The 12,874-nt window shown below is 58.5% G+C and overlaps 1 protein-coding gene across 1 annotated transcript in view; it reads right to left on the bottom strand.

Moving 5' to 3' along the window:
* Positions 1–11,327: 11,327 nt before the first annotated feature.
* Positions 11,328–12,874, bottom strand: part of EIF2B3 (eukaryotic translation initiation factor 2B subunit gamma) — a 103,228-nt gene continuing 101,681 nt past the window's right edge. Inside the window, exon 12 of the mRNA XM_076340328.1 lies at positions 11,328–11,544. Coding sequence (XP_076196443.1) covers positions 11,492–11,544 — 53 coding nt within the window. The 3' untranslated portion in view covers positions 11,328–11,491. The remainder of the gene's footprint in view (positions 11,545–12,874) is intronic.

Here is a 12,874-nt window from a genome sequence, read left to right as displayed (position 1 = left end):
CCCGCTGCCTCTGTGGTCCCTGGGGGACTGGCTGCCTCCCAAAACCCACATGGCCCCAGCAGCAGCCGGCACCACCACGGCACAGCGGTGTGCATCGCAAGCAAGAGGGTGTGGGGTTCAGCAGAAGGGCAGGTTGGGGATCCCGAGCTCTGCAGGGGGGGTGACAACCCCAGCAACAGGGCCAGATCCTGCCCTGCCAACGGGGATTGAAAACCCAACTGGAAAACACTTGTGGGCAGGACGGGGCTCAGCCTGCCCTTGCCCTGATGCCGCAGCGATAGGCTCCCAGACAGTGGGTTTGCTCTGAGCCGGGGGCTTTGGGTCTCCCCGCAGGACCCTTATTTCCCCTGGAGCCACCCAGGTGGGGACCCGGAGCCTTGCGGGCCACCGGCCTTGGGGGAGCAGGACAGGGAGCAGGGGATCGGCTCGTGCATAGGGAGACTTCGCTTGCCGCTTCTTGCTGACCGGCTGTTTTATATCAAGGCGAGAGGGGGGATTTGCTGTTCTAGATGGTATTTTAATGGGCAGGCAGGCAGCTGGAGCCTGGGAGAAGCCTGCTTTACATTGTTTGGGGTTGTAACAAATAAATTCAATTAAAGGCAAATGGCTCCACGCAGCCCCCACCCTGCGCAGTGTTTCTGTGGCACCAGTGGCTGCGAGAGCTGTGGGTGTGAGGCGGGGGTGTGGGGCTTTGCCCCCGTGCCAGGGCCACCCGGGGACCCTGCCCACCCTCGCCCCTCACCCCTCACGCCCACCACAGGGAGATGCCAGGGTGAGCCGGCAGGATGTGGCTGGAGCCGGGGAGCCCAGGGCACCGCACCCACCGAGCGCCCGGAGAGGGGATGGCGTGGCTGGGGAGCCCACCCTGTCCCCTGTCCCCACACTGCACGTCCCACCCCGTCGAGCAAAGGGAATGGGAAAATCGCCGCGGGCAGGAGCCACGCCACAGCGGGCACTCCTTGGGGACGGGCAGCCCGGGACAACGGCCTCGGCGGGCAGCGGCATCCTCCGGGCAAGCGGAGGCCGGGCAGGGGCTGGGGCGTGGAGCTGGGCTTTGCACGGCTGCGATGCGGCCCCAGAGCCCTGCGGCTGGGTGGGGGAAAACAGAGGGGACTTGGCGGGGACATGCCAGAGCCTCGGCACGCTGTAAACAGCCACTGCCGCAGCAGCAACTCCTCTGCCAGGAGCCAGCGCTGGGCGTTTGTTAGTTGGAAACCAGATGGTGCTCTCCCAAGCGCCGGCACAGCCCGCCTGGCCGAGGCCCCGAGCCAGGCGCAGGCTCTCAGCGACCCCGGGGCTGCAGAGAGCCCAGCGCTGGGACCCCATTGGGGTGGCCAGAGAGGTGGCGGTGCAGGGAGAGCCCCCCGGACAGATGGGTGGTGTCAGGGTGCTCCCTGCCCCAGCCGGCACCGGGTATGTCCCAAGGGATGCCGTGTCCCAAAGGGATGCTGTGTCCCAAGGGGATGCTGTGTCCTGAGGGATGCTGTGTCCCAAAGCGATGCTGTGTCCCAAGGGATGCAGAAGGGAGGCAGCATCCACCACAGGGGATTAGAGATGGGGCATTAACATCCCTTAAAACCCCCGTGTACCTCTGTGTGCCGCGCCGTGCTTCAGTTTCCCTGTGCCTCCCCAACAGCAGGAGGCTGAAGCGGGGGGAGAGAGGCTGGTCCGCAAGTCAGAGTCCACCTGGTCCCCCCAGGTAGGGCTGAGATAGCAGGGAAGGGATAAAGCCCCATCTCTGAGGCCAGGGAAAGCCCTGGGGAGGGAGCAGAGGGCTCCCTGCCACATCCCACCTGGGGTAATTCTCCATGGGACACGGCACAGGGGACATGGCCAGTGAGCCCCCAACCCAGCACCGCCAGCAGGACCCGGGGGTCCAGCCTCTTCCTCAGCCCCCCATGGTCCTGGGGGCAGGTGCACCGAGGGGGCACGGACGGACCCATCCCAGCCTCAGGATTTTGGGGGGCCTGCAGCAAGCAGGCAAACAGACAGGGCTGGGGAGGGGCCGGGGGGGAGGACAGCATCCCTGGCAGCCGTGGGGGGGTCCCGCGGTGTTTACAGAGCTTAAAAACTGCCTAAGCCCCGCAAGGCCATGGCGCACAATAGTGTGTGGACGTGGTGACACCGGCCGTCCCCACACCACCTTGGAAGACAGAGGGCCCTGCCACCCACCGCCAGCACTGGGATTAATTATGATAATGTAGTTCTTTCCCCCTTTGTCACCCTAATGAATGGGCCCCTTTAGGATTTTAAGGCCTTTGTTTGGTGCCTCTTTACTGCGGTATTGTAGGATGGGGACTAGCAGGTGGCAGGTCCCCAAACAGCCCCTTTTGTCTCCTTTGGGGGCTGTTTTGTGGTAGGGTTGGGGAGGGGGGTGCGAGGATGTGGGGGGGGGGGGGGGGGGGGGTGTGCTGCAAGGGGACTCCTGGATGGAGTCGCAGCGCTCGCCCCATCGCTGAGGGGCCGTGGCGCCCCACACCGTGCATCGTGGCATCAGGGACCGCTGGCCCCAGCCGTGCCCTGAGCTGCCCGCGCCCCGGCCCGCTCGGTGGGCAGATGCCAGGAGCCACCGTCTGAGCCCCTGCCTTGATCTTTTACTGCCTGGGCAAATCAATTACCCGGCAGAAAAGTCCCTAAATCCCACCATAAAACCCGTTTAGCAGCCGCCGTGGCACTCGCTGGGCCCCAGACAAACCTCACTCACTGCTGACACGAAGCTGGGAGCGATTTGCTGTGGGGAGGGTGGTAATCGCTGCTGGGGAAGGTCGGGCTGTGGCCGCAGGCACAACAGTGTCTCCCCACTCCCGGGAGGTGGATGGGGGCTTCCCGGGGGTCCTGGCTGTGCTCAGGCCCTCCCAAACCCCCCACAACTCCCAGCCCCTCTGCACCAGCCTGTCCCCATCCCCTGGACACGGGAGCAGCTGGGGATGTGCCAGCACTGGGGACAGCACTAGGGACTGGGGGGTGGGGGACACGACACACAGATGGGGTGGCACAGAGGCATAGGGAGAGGGGACAAGGCAGGGCATGGAGGCACCCGGATAGCGATGCCCTGTGCCGACATGGGTCCGTCTGCCCCATGGCAGGGCCATTGGCCACGCTCAGCAACAAGCCTGGTGCCACCACAGCGGTGATGATGGAGCCTTGTTCCCTCCCATGCAGCCACATAGGGGCATCTTTAATACCACGGGGACAATGCCAGTGCAGGGACACCACCAGTGTGGGGCTGAGGGACCTGGGGATGCTCGATGTCTCCCTGATTGCAGGCTGGGCTGGGAGATGCCTTCAAGATGGCCAGGAGCACCGGAGACCAGGGTCTGCTCTGCCAGGTGCCGGGCACTGGGGATCCCTCTGCCCCACTGTACCTTCCCCACAGTGCAGGGGACCCCGACCGCCCCATCCCCCCGGCCGTGCAGGGCAGAGGGGCTCCGCGGGGAGGGGGCAGATACTGGCCAGGCAGTGCCGGGGGCTGCGAACCGGTGAGCAGTGGGGTGGTAAAACGGTGACAAGTAATTGGTGTCCCGGCCAGTCCTTTCATGCCGACGCCGTTTTATGGGTGAGGAAATTGCTTGTGAGTCAGGAACACAGGAGACAAATTTAGGAAGTGCTCTCTGAATGTGCCGGGGTCAGGCGCCGAGGCCGAGCGCTTGAAACCTGGGTGGCCTCGGCGCTCGCCCCGCGCCCCCCCTGGCTCCTCGGCATGGGAAAGCAGACCTTTTATCTTATCACTGCTCTTCCGCCGCCCTGGCCTCCCCCGCGCGGCCTCCTCCCGGCACAGCCGCTCGCGCCGCAGACACAATGCGTGGCGGCGGCCAGCCCTGCACCCGCGACCCTCTGGGAGCACCCGGCACGGGGGGCTGCTCCCACCTGCCTCCACCCACCCACCTGCCTGCCAGGGAGCTCAGGGTCCCCTGCATCGCCCCATGTTCCCTTGCCCCACGGCGCCTTGTTGGCCGGAGGGGCCGCCCCGCGGCCCCTCCGGCCAACAAGGCGCGGTGGGGCAAGGAGATGCAGTGTCCCCCCTTGGGGACCAGAGCTGGCGCAAGCTGCTGCGGCCCCGGGGACACGGTGATGGGGAAATGCTCGTGCGAAGGCGTCCGTACGCCATGGGGTGAGTGGTGCCCGTGGCCAGTCCCCATCCCCGCCGGCAAAGGTGCCGGGGCAGGCAGACCCCCGTGCCGCAGCGCTGCACCCCACACCTCCTCCCTCCCCGCCCTGGCCTTCCCCACGTCCCCTTGCGTGTCTCCCCGCGCACCAGGGAGCAGGTTCTCCCTTTTGTTTGTTTGCTACGGTTTTAATTGGGAGGAAAGGCCGCGGCCCCATTAAAACGCGCCTGAATGCAGCCGACGGCTACCTTGAGCATGCAGCCCCCATCCCCGGCCGCCGCCGAGCGCGCCGCATCGGGCGGTTTGGACGTATTTTTCTTGATCGCTGGCCAAGCGCTCTCTCCTGCAAAGCAGCATGTTTCTCATTTTCTGTAGGTTTAACTCCAAATTAATTTGTAAGTGATCTAGGTTTCTTGTTCCCCGAAAGATACCTAATAGCAGGGGGGAGCTCCTGCCAACCGAAACGTCTCAGTGGGGTAAAGGAAAATCAGGAAAAAGAAACCCAGGAACTGTGACCCCTGGTGGGTATTTAACAAGGTGTCAGGGTGAGGGATTTTTGGAGCCAGCTAAGTGGATATGACACTGGCCCTGCGGGTCGGGACGGGGCACAGGGATGCTCCCACCACGGCGGTGGCTGCTGCCTCCAGGTCTCATCCTGACCCAGCCCTTGGGGGGAGCGGGAGTGTGGAGGGATGCTCAGCACCCCACTGCCTGTGCTGATGGGTGCTGTGAGCCCCGGGGTGCAAGGAAAGCGGGGGGGAAGAGGAGATGCTTGGGGATGGGGTGAGCCATCCCCAGGACAAGCCACTGGAGATGCCCTTGCTGGGGGACCGAGGGAGCGTATTCGTGCCCGGCAAGGGCTGCCGAAGCACCGGCGCCTGCGGGGAGGCAGGGGAGGCCCCACAGGGTGGGGGTCCCCCGAGGCTGGTGGGCGGTGGGAGGGGGCCAGCGAGCCCGCCGGGCGCCCCTGCCGCATGGGAAGCGGGCACGGTTTAATTGGGCGGGCGGCCGCTCGGCGGGGCCGGCTGCTGGCAGGCGGACACAAGCTCTTTTGTTTCCTCTCTCGCTCCCGGCACTGGCTGGGGCTGGCAGGGCCCGGAGTGGTTCAGCCACCGAGAGCCGAGCTCGCCACTGGGGCAAGCAGCCAAACCCACCCCGGCTCCTTGGGCTGTCACAGGCCTTCGCTGCACGCGAGGAAGCGCCCAGGTGGCCGGTGAGGCTTCCCGGCTGATTAGGGGTTAGGAAAGTTGTGGCAATCCCCAGCAAAGAGCCCTGCAGCCTTCCCTGTGCCCTCTTCTTGCCAGGAGAGCTAGCAGGAGCAGGCGAGACCCCTGCCCTCCCCACTGGCTGGGGCTCCCCAGGCCTCCTGGGGGCTGGCTGCATGGCCAGGGTTCCGGGGCAGCAGGGGTGTGAAAGCACCTGGGTTGTCGCTCTCCAAAGCAGGATCTGCAAGGAGATGCCAAGGAGGGATCTGCAGCAAAGTAGCCACCGCTTTTGAATCCTGGTTCCTCATGCATCCCCCTGTCCCTCAGCTCTGCTCAGATCCCCTCTGCAACACGGGGTCACCGGCCGGGGGGCTGCACATCTCCCCCCTTCCCCGGCACCCTCCGGGCATGGTGGCCTTCCAACTCCTTGGGTGACCTCTGTGAGGGTGGATGGTGGCAGGGTTGGTGCCAGCTGGGGAAGAAGGGGCTGACCCCCATCACGTGCATCCTTTGCCTGCCCAGTCTCCTGGGGGCAGCGTGATAGGGAGCCCAGGAGCCCCCTCTCCGAGACTTCCCTTGCCACGGGGGGAACGGGGGCTATGAAGGTAGGAAAGAACGTCACGGTGGGAGCAGAAGCCACCCCCAGGTGATGGGGGAGAGGGCCTGGCCACCACCAAGAGGGTACTGTCCCTCCTTGCAGAGCAGCCCCAGCCCCTCGCGCAGGGGTAGCAGAGCCGGGGCCGCCAGGTGCATCAAAGCCAGCTGTGGATCAGCGGCAGCCACGAGCAGAGCACGGCCAAATCCCTTCTTCCCAGCATCCGGCACCAACCACCCCCTTTGCAGAAAGGCTCGAGCCGGGGGAGATGCCGCTGTTGCTCAACGACCCTGCGAGGGCCCAGGTCCCGCTCCTTCCTGGCACCGCTGGGAATGACTGGGCGATGTGGCCGAGCACCACTGACCTGAAAAGCGGGCACCATCATGGTGGCGAGGGACCTCTCATGGGCGGCGCAGCCCAGCCGGGTTTGGCTCCCCGATTCTCCCAACCCATTACCAGGGGATTCCCAGCTTTCCTTGCCCAGGAGCATGGCTGGATGCTTTGGGGGAATCCCAGTGCTGGGGTGAAAATCAGAGGGAAGGGCAGGGCCGTTACACACCGGCCATCTCAAATGTGCCCGTCACCGCCACTGGCATCGCCGGTCGGTCATTCCTCACCGTCCCTTCCAGCTCTCCCAGCGCCGGCAGGCGGCTGCGCCCCAGCCCCGGGCGCAGGTGTTCGCACTAGAGACCATGGTCCTGGGGGACAGGGTTGGTCGCCACCTTCTCTGCCTGGGGCGACCCGCATCCTGCCGCAGGGTTAAACTCCCCAAGGAAAGGAGGGAGGAAGATAGGAAAAACAATCACAAGAATTTGTTTCATGCTGCCTGGATCCCTCCCCGCATGCAGCAGTGTTTTTGGACGGCCAATTTATAATCAGCAGTGTGGAATGTTGTAAATTAAATATTTTTAAACAACTTTGCTCTCTCTCTGGTTAAACATTTCAGAGATCGCTCTTTCTTGTCTGTCTCTTGCTGGGTGGTCCCTCCATTCGCCCGTACATCTTCCTCAAACACAATTAACCATTTAGATGTTGCACAAAGGAATAGCTTATGCATACAACACCAGTCGCTCGCTGCTCTGGCGCTGGGGGAGGGAGGCAAATAAGAAGGCAGCTTCTTTTATTTTCTACTAAAAACAAAAACAAGAAAATCCCTTTTTCCTTCCCAAACTATCCCATTTTTTCCTTGAATTGTAAAGGCACCGATCCAAGCTCATCAGCTGTCTTGGTGCTCAGTCCAACAATCCCCTTGCATCCCCCCTTCCCTGAAATTCAACATTAGCATTTTAAAAGCCTTAAACATACAAGTTTATTTAGACTCAAGCTCTCCCAAGCTCTTGCTTTCCATATTTATATACACATGTATTTTAATGTATATAAAATGTCTGTCTATAGGGCCTGGAAGGAAGTTCTCGTCTGCCGGCCCGTCTGGGAGGCACAGGCGCGACTGTGGACCTTGGCTCCCGGGAGATGGAGTGAAAACCGACAGGATCCAGAAATCAGCCGCCCGGCTGAGAGCGAGCAAGCCTCTGCGGGCTGGCTGCTGCAGGGATGCTCAGGGGGTTTGCTGGGCGCTGGACCCTGGTGAGGGCACCTCCACGTCCCCAAATTAACGCTGTGGGTTGCCCGTCGAGAAGGGCCCCATGCCCTTGTGCTCCCCCCTATGGCACCGGGGGGGCTGGGATGGGGCACGGTGGGCAGACAGTAATGTTAACGGACCCAGCCCCAATTGCCCACTGCAACCTTCAGTCCTTTAAAACAGGTGACCAAAGGCCACAGGAATGGCTGCGTGTGACAGGAGGGCAGCACCGATGGCCACTGCGGTGTCCCGGGACCGGCGGTACCCGGGGAGCGGGTTACACCACGCACTGTGCAACGTGCGGTCGTCACACCGTCGCTGCCAGCGCAGGTGACTCCTCTGTAAGCCCCACCTGGGGCTTGATCTAACCCTGCCCCTAGCAAGACATCAGGGCAGGGACCAGAGCAGCCGCTGGCCCTCGCTGTGGACTTGGGCTGGCATAGAGGCAGCAAAGCACCTCCTGAAAACACTGATGTTCCCCAGACCTGCAGGGTTTTATAAGGAAAATTCTGGTCTCCCAGGACAAGAAGGTCTCACCAGCAAAGTCCAAAGGATGGGCAGGGCATGGTGAAAACCACTCTTTCCAGGCAGCCAGAGGAAGGAAAGCACGGTGCAGAAGCCAGCAAGGAAGCCAGCAGGAGCAGCTGCCAGAGCAACATGGCTCTGCACCATAAACCCCGGGGACCGGAGGCAGTAAAAGACTGGTGAGTCCTCATGATGCCCAGCCCAAGAGGTTCAGGAGAGTCCTATTGCTAGGGCTGCACACAGACCGTCAACTTGACAGGTGATGGGGGACCCAGACCTGCAGACCTGAGGCCATATGACCGCTCAGCCTGGCACTCCTCTCCCCTTCCTGTCCACAAGCCAAAAAACTGTCCCAAAAAGCGAGATCAAAGCCTGGTGCAAAGAAGGTTTTGTGTCCCTTTGAACACCGCCGGGGTGGGAAGCCCACTGTCCCCAGGAATGGCTGGCAGCTTGCCTCCCCCTCTCATGGCTCCACTCCAAGTCTGCCAGGAAGATGGGAGCCATCCACTTCGGTTTGACTGCAGAAGGGATCAGATGAGCTGCTGCTTCCTGAAAGATCACAACAGTCACCTACAAAAGCAAACACGAACGGCTGAGGGAGGAGAGCCACAGCTCTGGGTATCTGTAACCGCCCAACAAATGCTTTGCCCAAATCTGCGTCTTGCAAATGGGCTTGGCTGCAAACATTCTGGGAAGGACCTCGCGGCAGAGCTGCTGCAAGTGCTGCCCACCTCTCACAGGAGCCTGGGCAAGGGGGTAGAGCTTCAGGTGCCCCTGTCACGGTGTGCTAGGGGTAAAGGACTCACAGGAAGAAGCACGGGCCAGGCGTGTGCACACACTGCCACCGGGCTCTGCACCCACGCCAACCTGCTCCCCTGGTCACAGAAAAAGCCTTTTAGGAGCTGCTGGCAGGACACCGCCCAGTGAAACCCAGGAGCCGGAGGTGCTGCTGGCTGGGGACCTCACTGAGCATCATGGCAAGCCTCTGCCTTACCGTGTGCAGACGCAGCACGTGACATGTCACTGCAAGAACCTTCTCACATCAACCCCAGCTGTGTATCTGCCAAGGAAGCGTTCAGGACAAGCCTGTCCAGGAAGCTCCAGTGTCTACAGAGCTGGGAAGCTCCATCTTTTCAGAGAAACATTGCCTATAAAGCACCACCTTGGTGCTAACAGCACCGTGATGGGCACAGGCTGTAACGCTCAGCTGCCTGGGTGTGACAGAGCAGCAAGGCGAGGAGACTTGTTATCTGAAAGGTGACCTGTTCCTCAAAGCTGGTGAGCAGCCCATACCAGTAACACCTTCTCGAAGGTCTGTACGACCTAGGACCAAACAGTCACATCCAAAACTTCCTGGGAACAGAACTTCCTTTCCTTGGTCACCTCCCCAATTTTCTTGAAGACTGTAACGTTTATCACTTGGTTTGTAAAGTTGCCTGACTCAACCCATCATCTGCTCACCTGATGATGACAGCGGCGTGGAGACCAGGTTAGATGAGGAAGGGTTAACCTCCCAGTGCCCGCCTTGGGATTCCTGAAGGCCCTATTATCCCGAATTATTTTTCATAATTACTGCCACACACGTAGACTACATCAAGAGTGAATCTTCACTTTGATAATTTGTGCTGTGAAATCTCACTTTGGGATCTACTTTTATCTCACACCAAACACCTGCAGGTCGTAAAAGGCAAAAAGGAAAAGAAAACGCTTCAAATCCCGGCCAGGTTTTCAAGTGTCAGAGAACACTAAATTAATGCTAAATTCTAACCGACACAGTAAAGAGCCCCCCACCCTCTTCTTAAATTAGCTAAACAAAAGGACTGAGACTTTAGCATATAATTAAGGCACAAGGAGGTAAAGCTGTAGCTGTTAAGGGGATGCGGACTTTTCAGAAGTTAAGATGTATCCTAAAAACAGAGAGGGAGAAGACTTTGTGCTTAAGCAAAACGACCGGGAGTCCCTGCGGACCTCTCTCGGCTTTGCCACAGACTTCTGGTAAAATGCAAAGCCAGGTAATTACGCTCCACTCTGCTTCTGTTTCTACACACCCAAAATGGATGCCTTGCTCCCTTGCCGCACACAGAGACAAGAACTCTCTTTAATTAACCTTTGTAAAGCCTCTGCGATCCTTGGATGAAAAAGGCTTCGTACCTTAGGAACATGTTTGCGCACATACGCAAGGCAAAACCTCTAGCACAAAGCTGGGGCTGAACTGCAGCACGTTTCTTCTTTCTGCAGCTTGTCAAAGGCCTTGAAGCTCATCCTTACCCATACTTTCCATTCCAATCTGGTCCTTCAGAGGAGGGATTTTGTTTATGAAACTCGGGGAATGTCTGGATTATAATCTCTCTCCTGCCAAATCAGCTAGGAAACGGTAATTTTCCTCGGGGGACACCGGTGCCCATGAAGCACACATTTAACATCTATCGCTTCAGTTAATGAAATACCATCCCAGCCAGTTGCTGTAAGCACCTCTGGATGTCAAACTGCCAGGGCAGATAAATGTCCCATTGAATCCTAGTAGATTCTAATAAACAGCTTTTAGGTAGTAACTTGTGTCCAATTCATAAATGTTAAAGAACAGCTTGTGTTTCAATCCCATCCAGGTGCTTTACAATCCTGGCACAACCCCTGACCACAAGGCTGTGCGTTTCACATTAGCACGCTCGACTCATCTCACAGACGTAGGTATAGTCATCCACAGATCATCTAGATGTGGGGAGGGACCTCTTGTCTGGGATTAGGAACGGCGGCCCGACAAGCAAAAGAACCATCAAAATAAGGCAGAGAGTACCCACTGCTCACACCCCACTTCCCCTCCACACTCCCCCCCCCCCCCCCCTTGGGCAGGATTTCAAAGTAACGGACCAAACTCAGCCCTGACGGGAATGGGTGCCAAACTCCTCAACTGCATTACAGAAGAGAAGAGGCGCAGCTTAAGCACTTCTCTGCTACGGGGCAGCATCATGAGAGGGAGAGAGAGGAGGCGGCGGCTGGCGAGGCTGCCGGGCAGCAATGAGCAGCCCGCGTTACCGCTGTGTTTCACTGCCCACCTGCTGCGTTGATGAGATGCACAAGCAGCATCCCGAGCGGTTTCTCCCAGGCTCGGGGACGGTGGTGCAGGACTGCAGGGACGTGGTTTACATCGCAGGGAGGGCGGCTAAGTCATTCTTTGGAGTAGGCACAGTCTGTGTGGTCCCCGCTCTCCCTTCTGCTGGAAAAGTACAGTGCGTTCGCCGGGCGCGCAGGAACCGATATTACCCGGCACAAACCCGCGTGCATCCCAATGAGGGGGGAGGGGCTGACGGACACACCGCTCTGTAAATACTTCTTTATTAAGACATAAATATAAAGCTGAACAGGAAAGGAGCAATAACAGGGTAAACCATGCCAGTACTGATCTGTACGGATGATCTTACGATGCTTGAACATCTGGTTCTGCTGCTGGCTTCCATAAAATCATCTTTAAAACCTACTCGGGTTATATCTCCATCAGCTGTTCAGTGCCCACAATGACTTCATTAACATGTTTGGCTGAAAAGAGAGAGGGAGGAAAAGAAGAGGAATTGAGTTTTGCAGCAGTGCTTCCGACCTTGCATTTTTCAAATTTGCAACTTTAAAACAAATGAGAAAAGCAGATTCTGGGGAACTCGAACACGGATTCGCTGCCTTTCTTTGGACTCCAGCGTCTCTCCGACAGTATCCCACACACATGGCAAAAGCCTAAACAACTGACTAAACATCAGGAGGTTTCTCTAATGAGAGTTTTCACATGTATGTGTCACTACTAAACAAGAGAGGCCCGACGGAAGTCACAGCTGCTGCTGACAGGTGTACACCTAGGTCGAGGCAGAGAACCATTGACATCCAACGTGGAGATCTGACATAAAATTAAAGATCAGTAATCCACTCCGGGCCTAAAGTGTGTTGCGTGCCCTCAAACTGCACGGAGACTGGGGAGGAGAGGGGCTGCTCAGCGTCAGGGGACCATCACCGAGGCAGTGCGAGATCCTCTCAGCAATCCCAACTCAACCCTGGCAGCTTAAAAAAAAGGGCTTTTTTTTTTTTTAATTTAAACCTGACTTCTCCCTCCTGGATTCAAAAAATCTGGATGGAGCCTCTCCAAAAGTATCCGCGTGAAGCAAGGTCTCTGAGCACAGTTATCATCTCTGAGGGTAACGGTGGACAGCCCACCTCAGACTCCTGTGGAGCAAATTTGTTGGAGGGGCAATTTCTACAAGGTCACTCCTTTGCCTGTTCCCAGGAGCTCTGCACAGCCCCAGTGGACACATTAACGTGCCAGTCCCTGCCCCAGCACTGTTAATACACTGTACTGAAAGAGCCTTCCCTTTAAAATGCAAAAGCAGCTTGTCAGGGAAGGACTGCAAATAAGGGATCTAAAGCCAAAATAATAAAAACACGCAACTGAAAGCCCAGTGCCTAAAAAACCGAAGCATGTGGCCTCAGAGCGTGACACAAAGCCGGTGTGTTCAAAGTGGGTGTCCTCAGGGTACCGTGGGGGGAGGCAGTGAATCTAAATTGCTCTCTGGGAGCTGGACACCTATTCAGGTGGAGCTCAGGTGGTTTGACCCATGCCCCTAGGCTCTCCATCTCCCCTTCTGCACATTAGGAATAACAATCAGCTCGGGAGCCTGGGATAAAGCATCAAAGCCTGTGAGGTGCTGGGATAGCTGATGGAGGCTGTGTTGTCTCCTACACCTTACACAGCAGTGGGGGTGGATAGCCAAGGATGATGGAAATAACAAGTTGTGTTTTATTTACCCACCTAAAACTCCTCCCCTCAGGGGAATGGATTTTGCAAGACTGCTGCAAAACAACAAACATGCCACCTTTGGCTAAATGA

Source organism: Aptenodytes patagonicus, chromosome 5, assembly GCF_965638725.1.
Source record: "Aptenodytes patagonicus chromosome 5, bAptPat1.pri.cur, whole genome shotgun sequence".
In the NCBI taxonomy this organism is placed as follows: Eukaryota; Metazoa; Chordata; class Aves; order Sphenisciformes; family Spheniscidae; genus Aptenodytes; species Aptenodytes patagonicus.
This window is presented reverse-complemented; position numbering and strand designations above follow the sequence as displayed.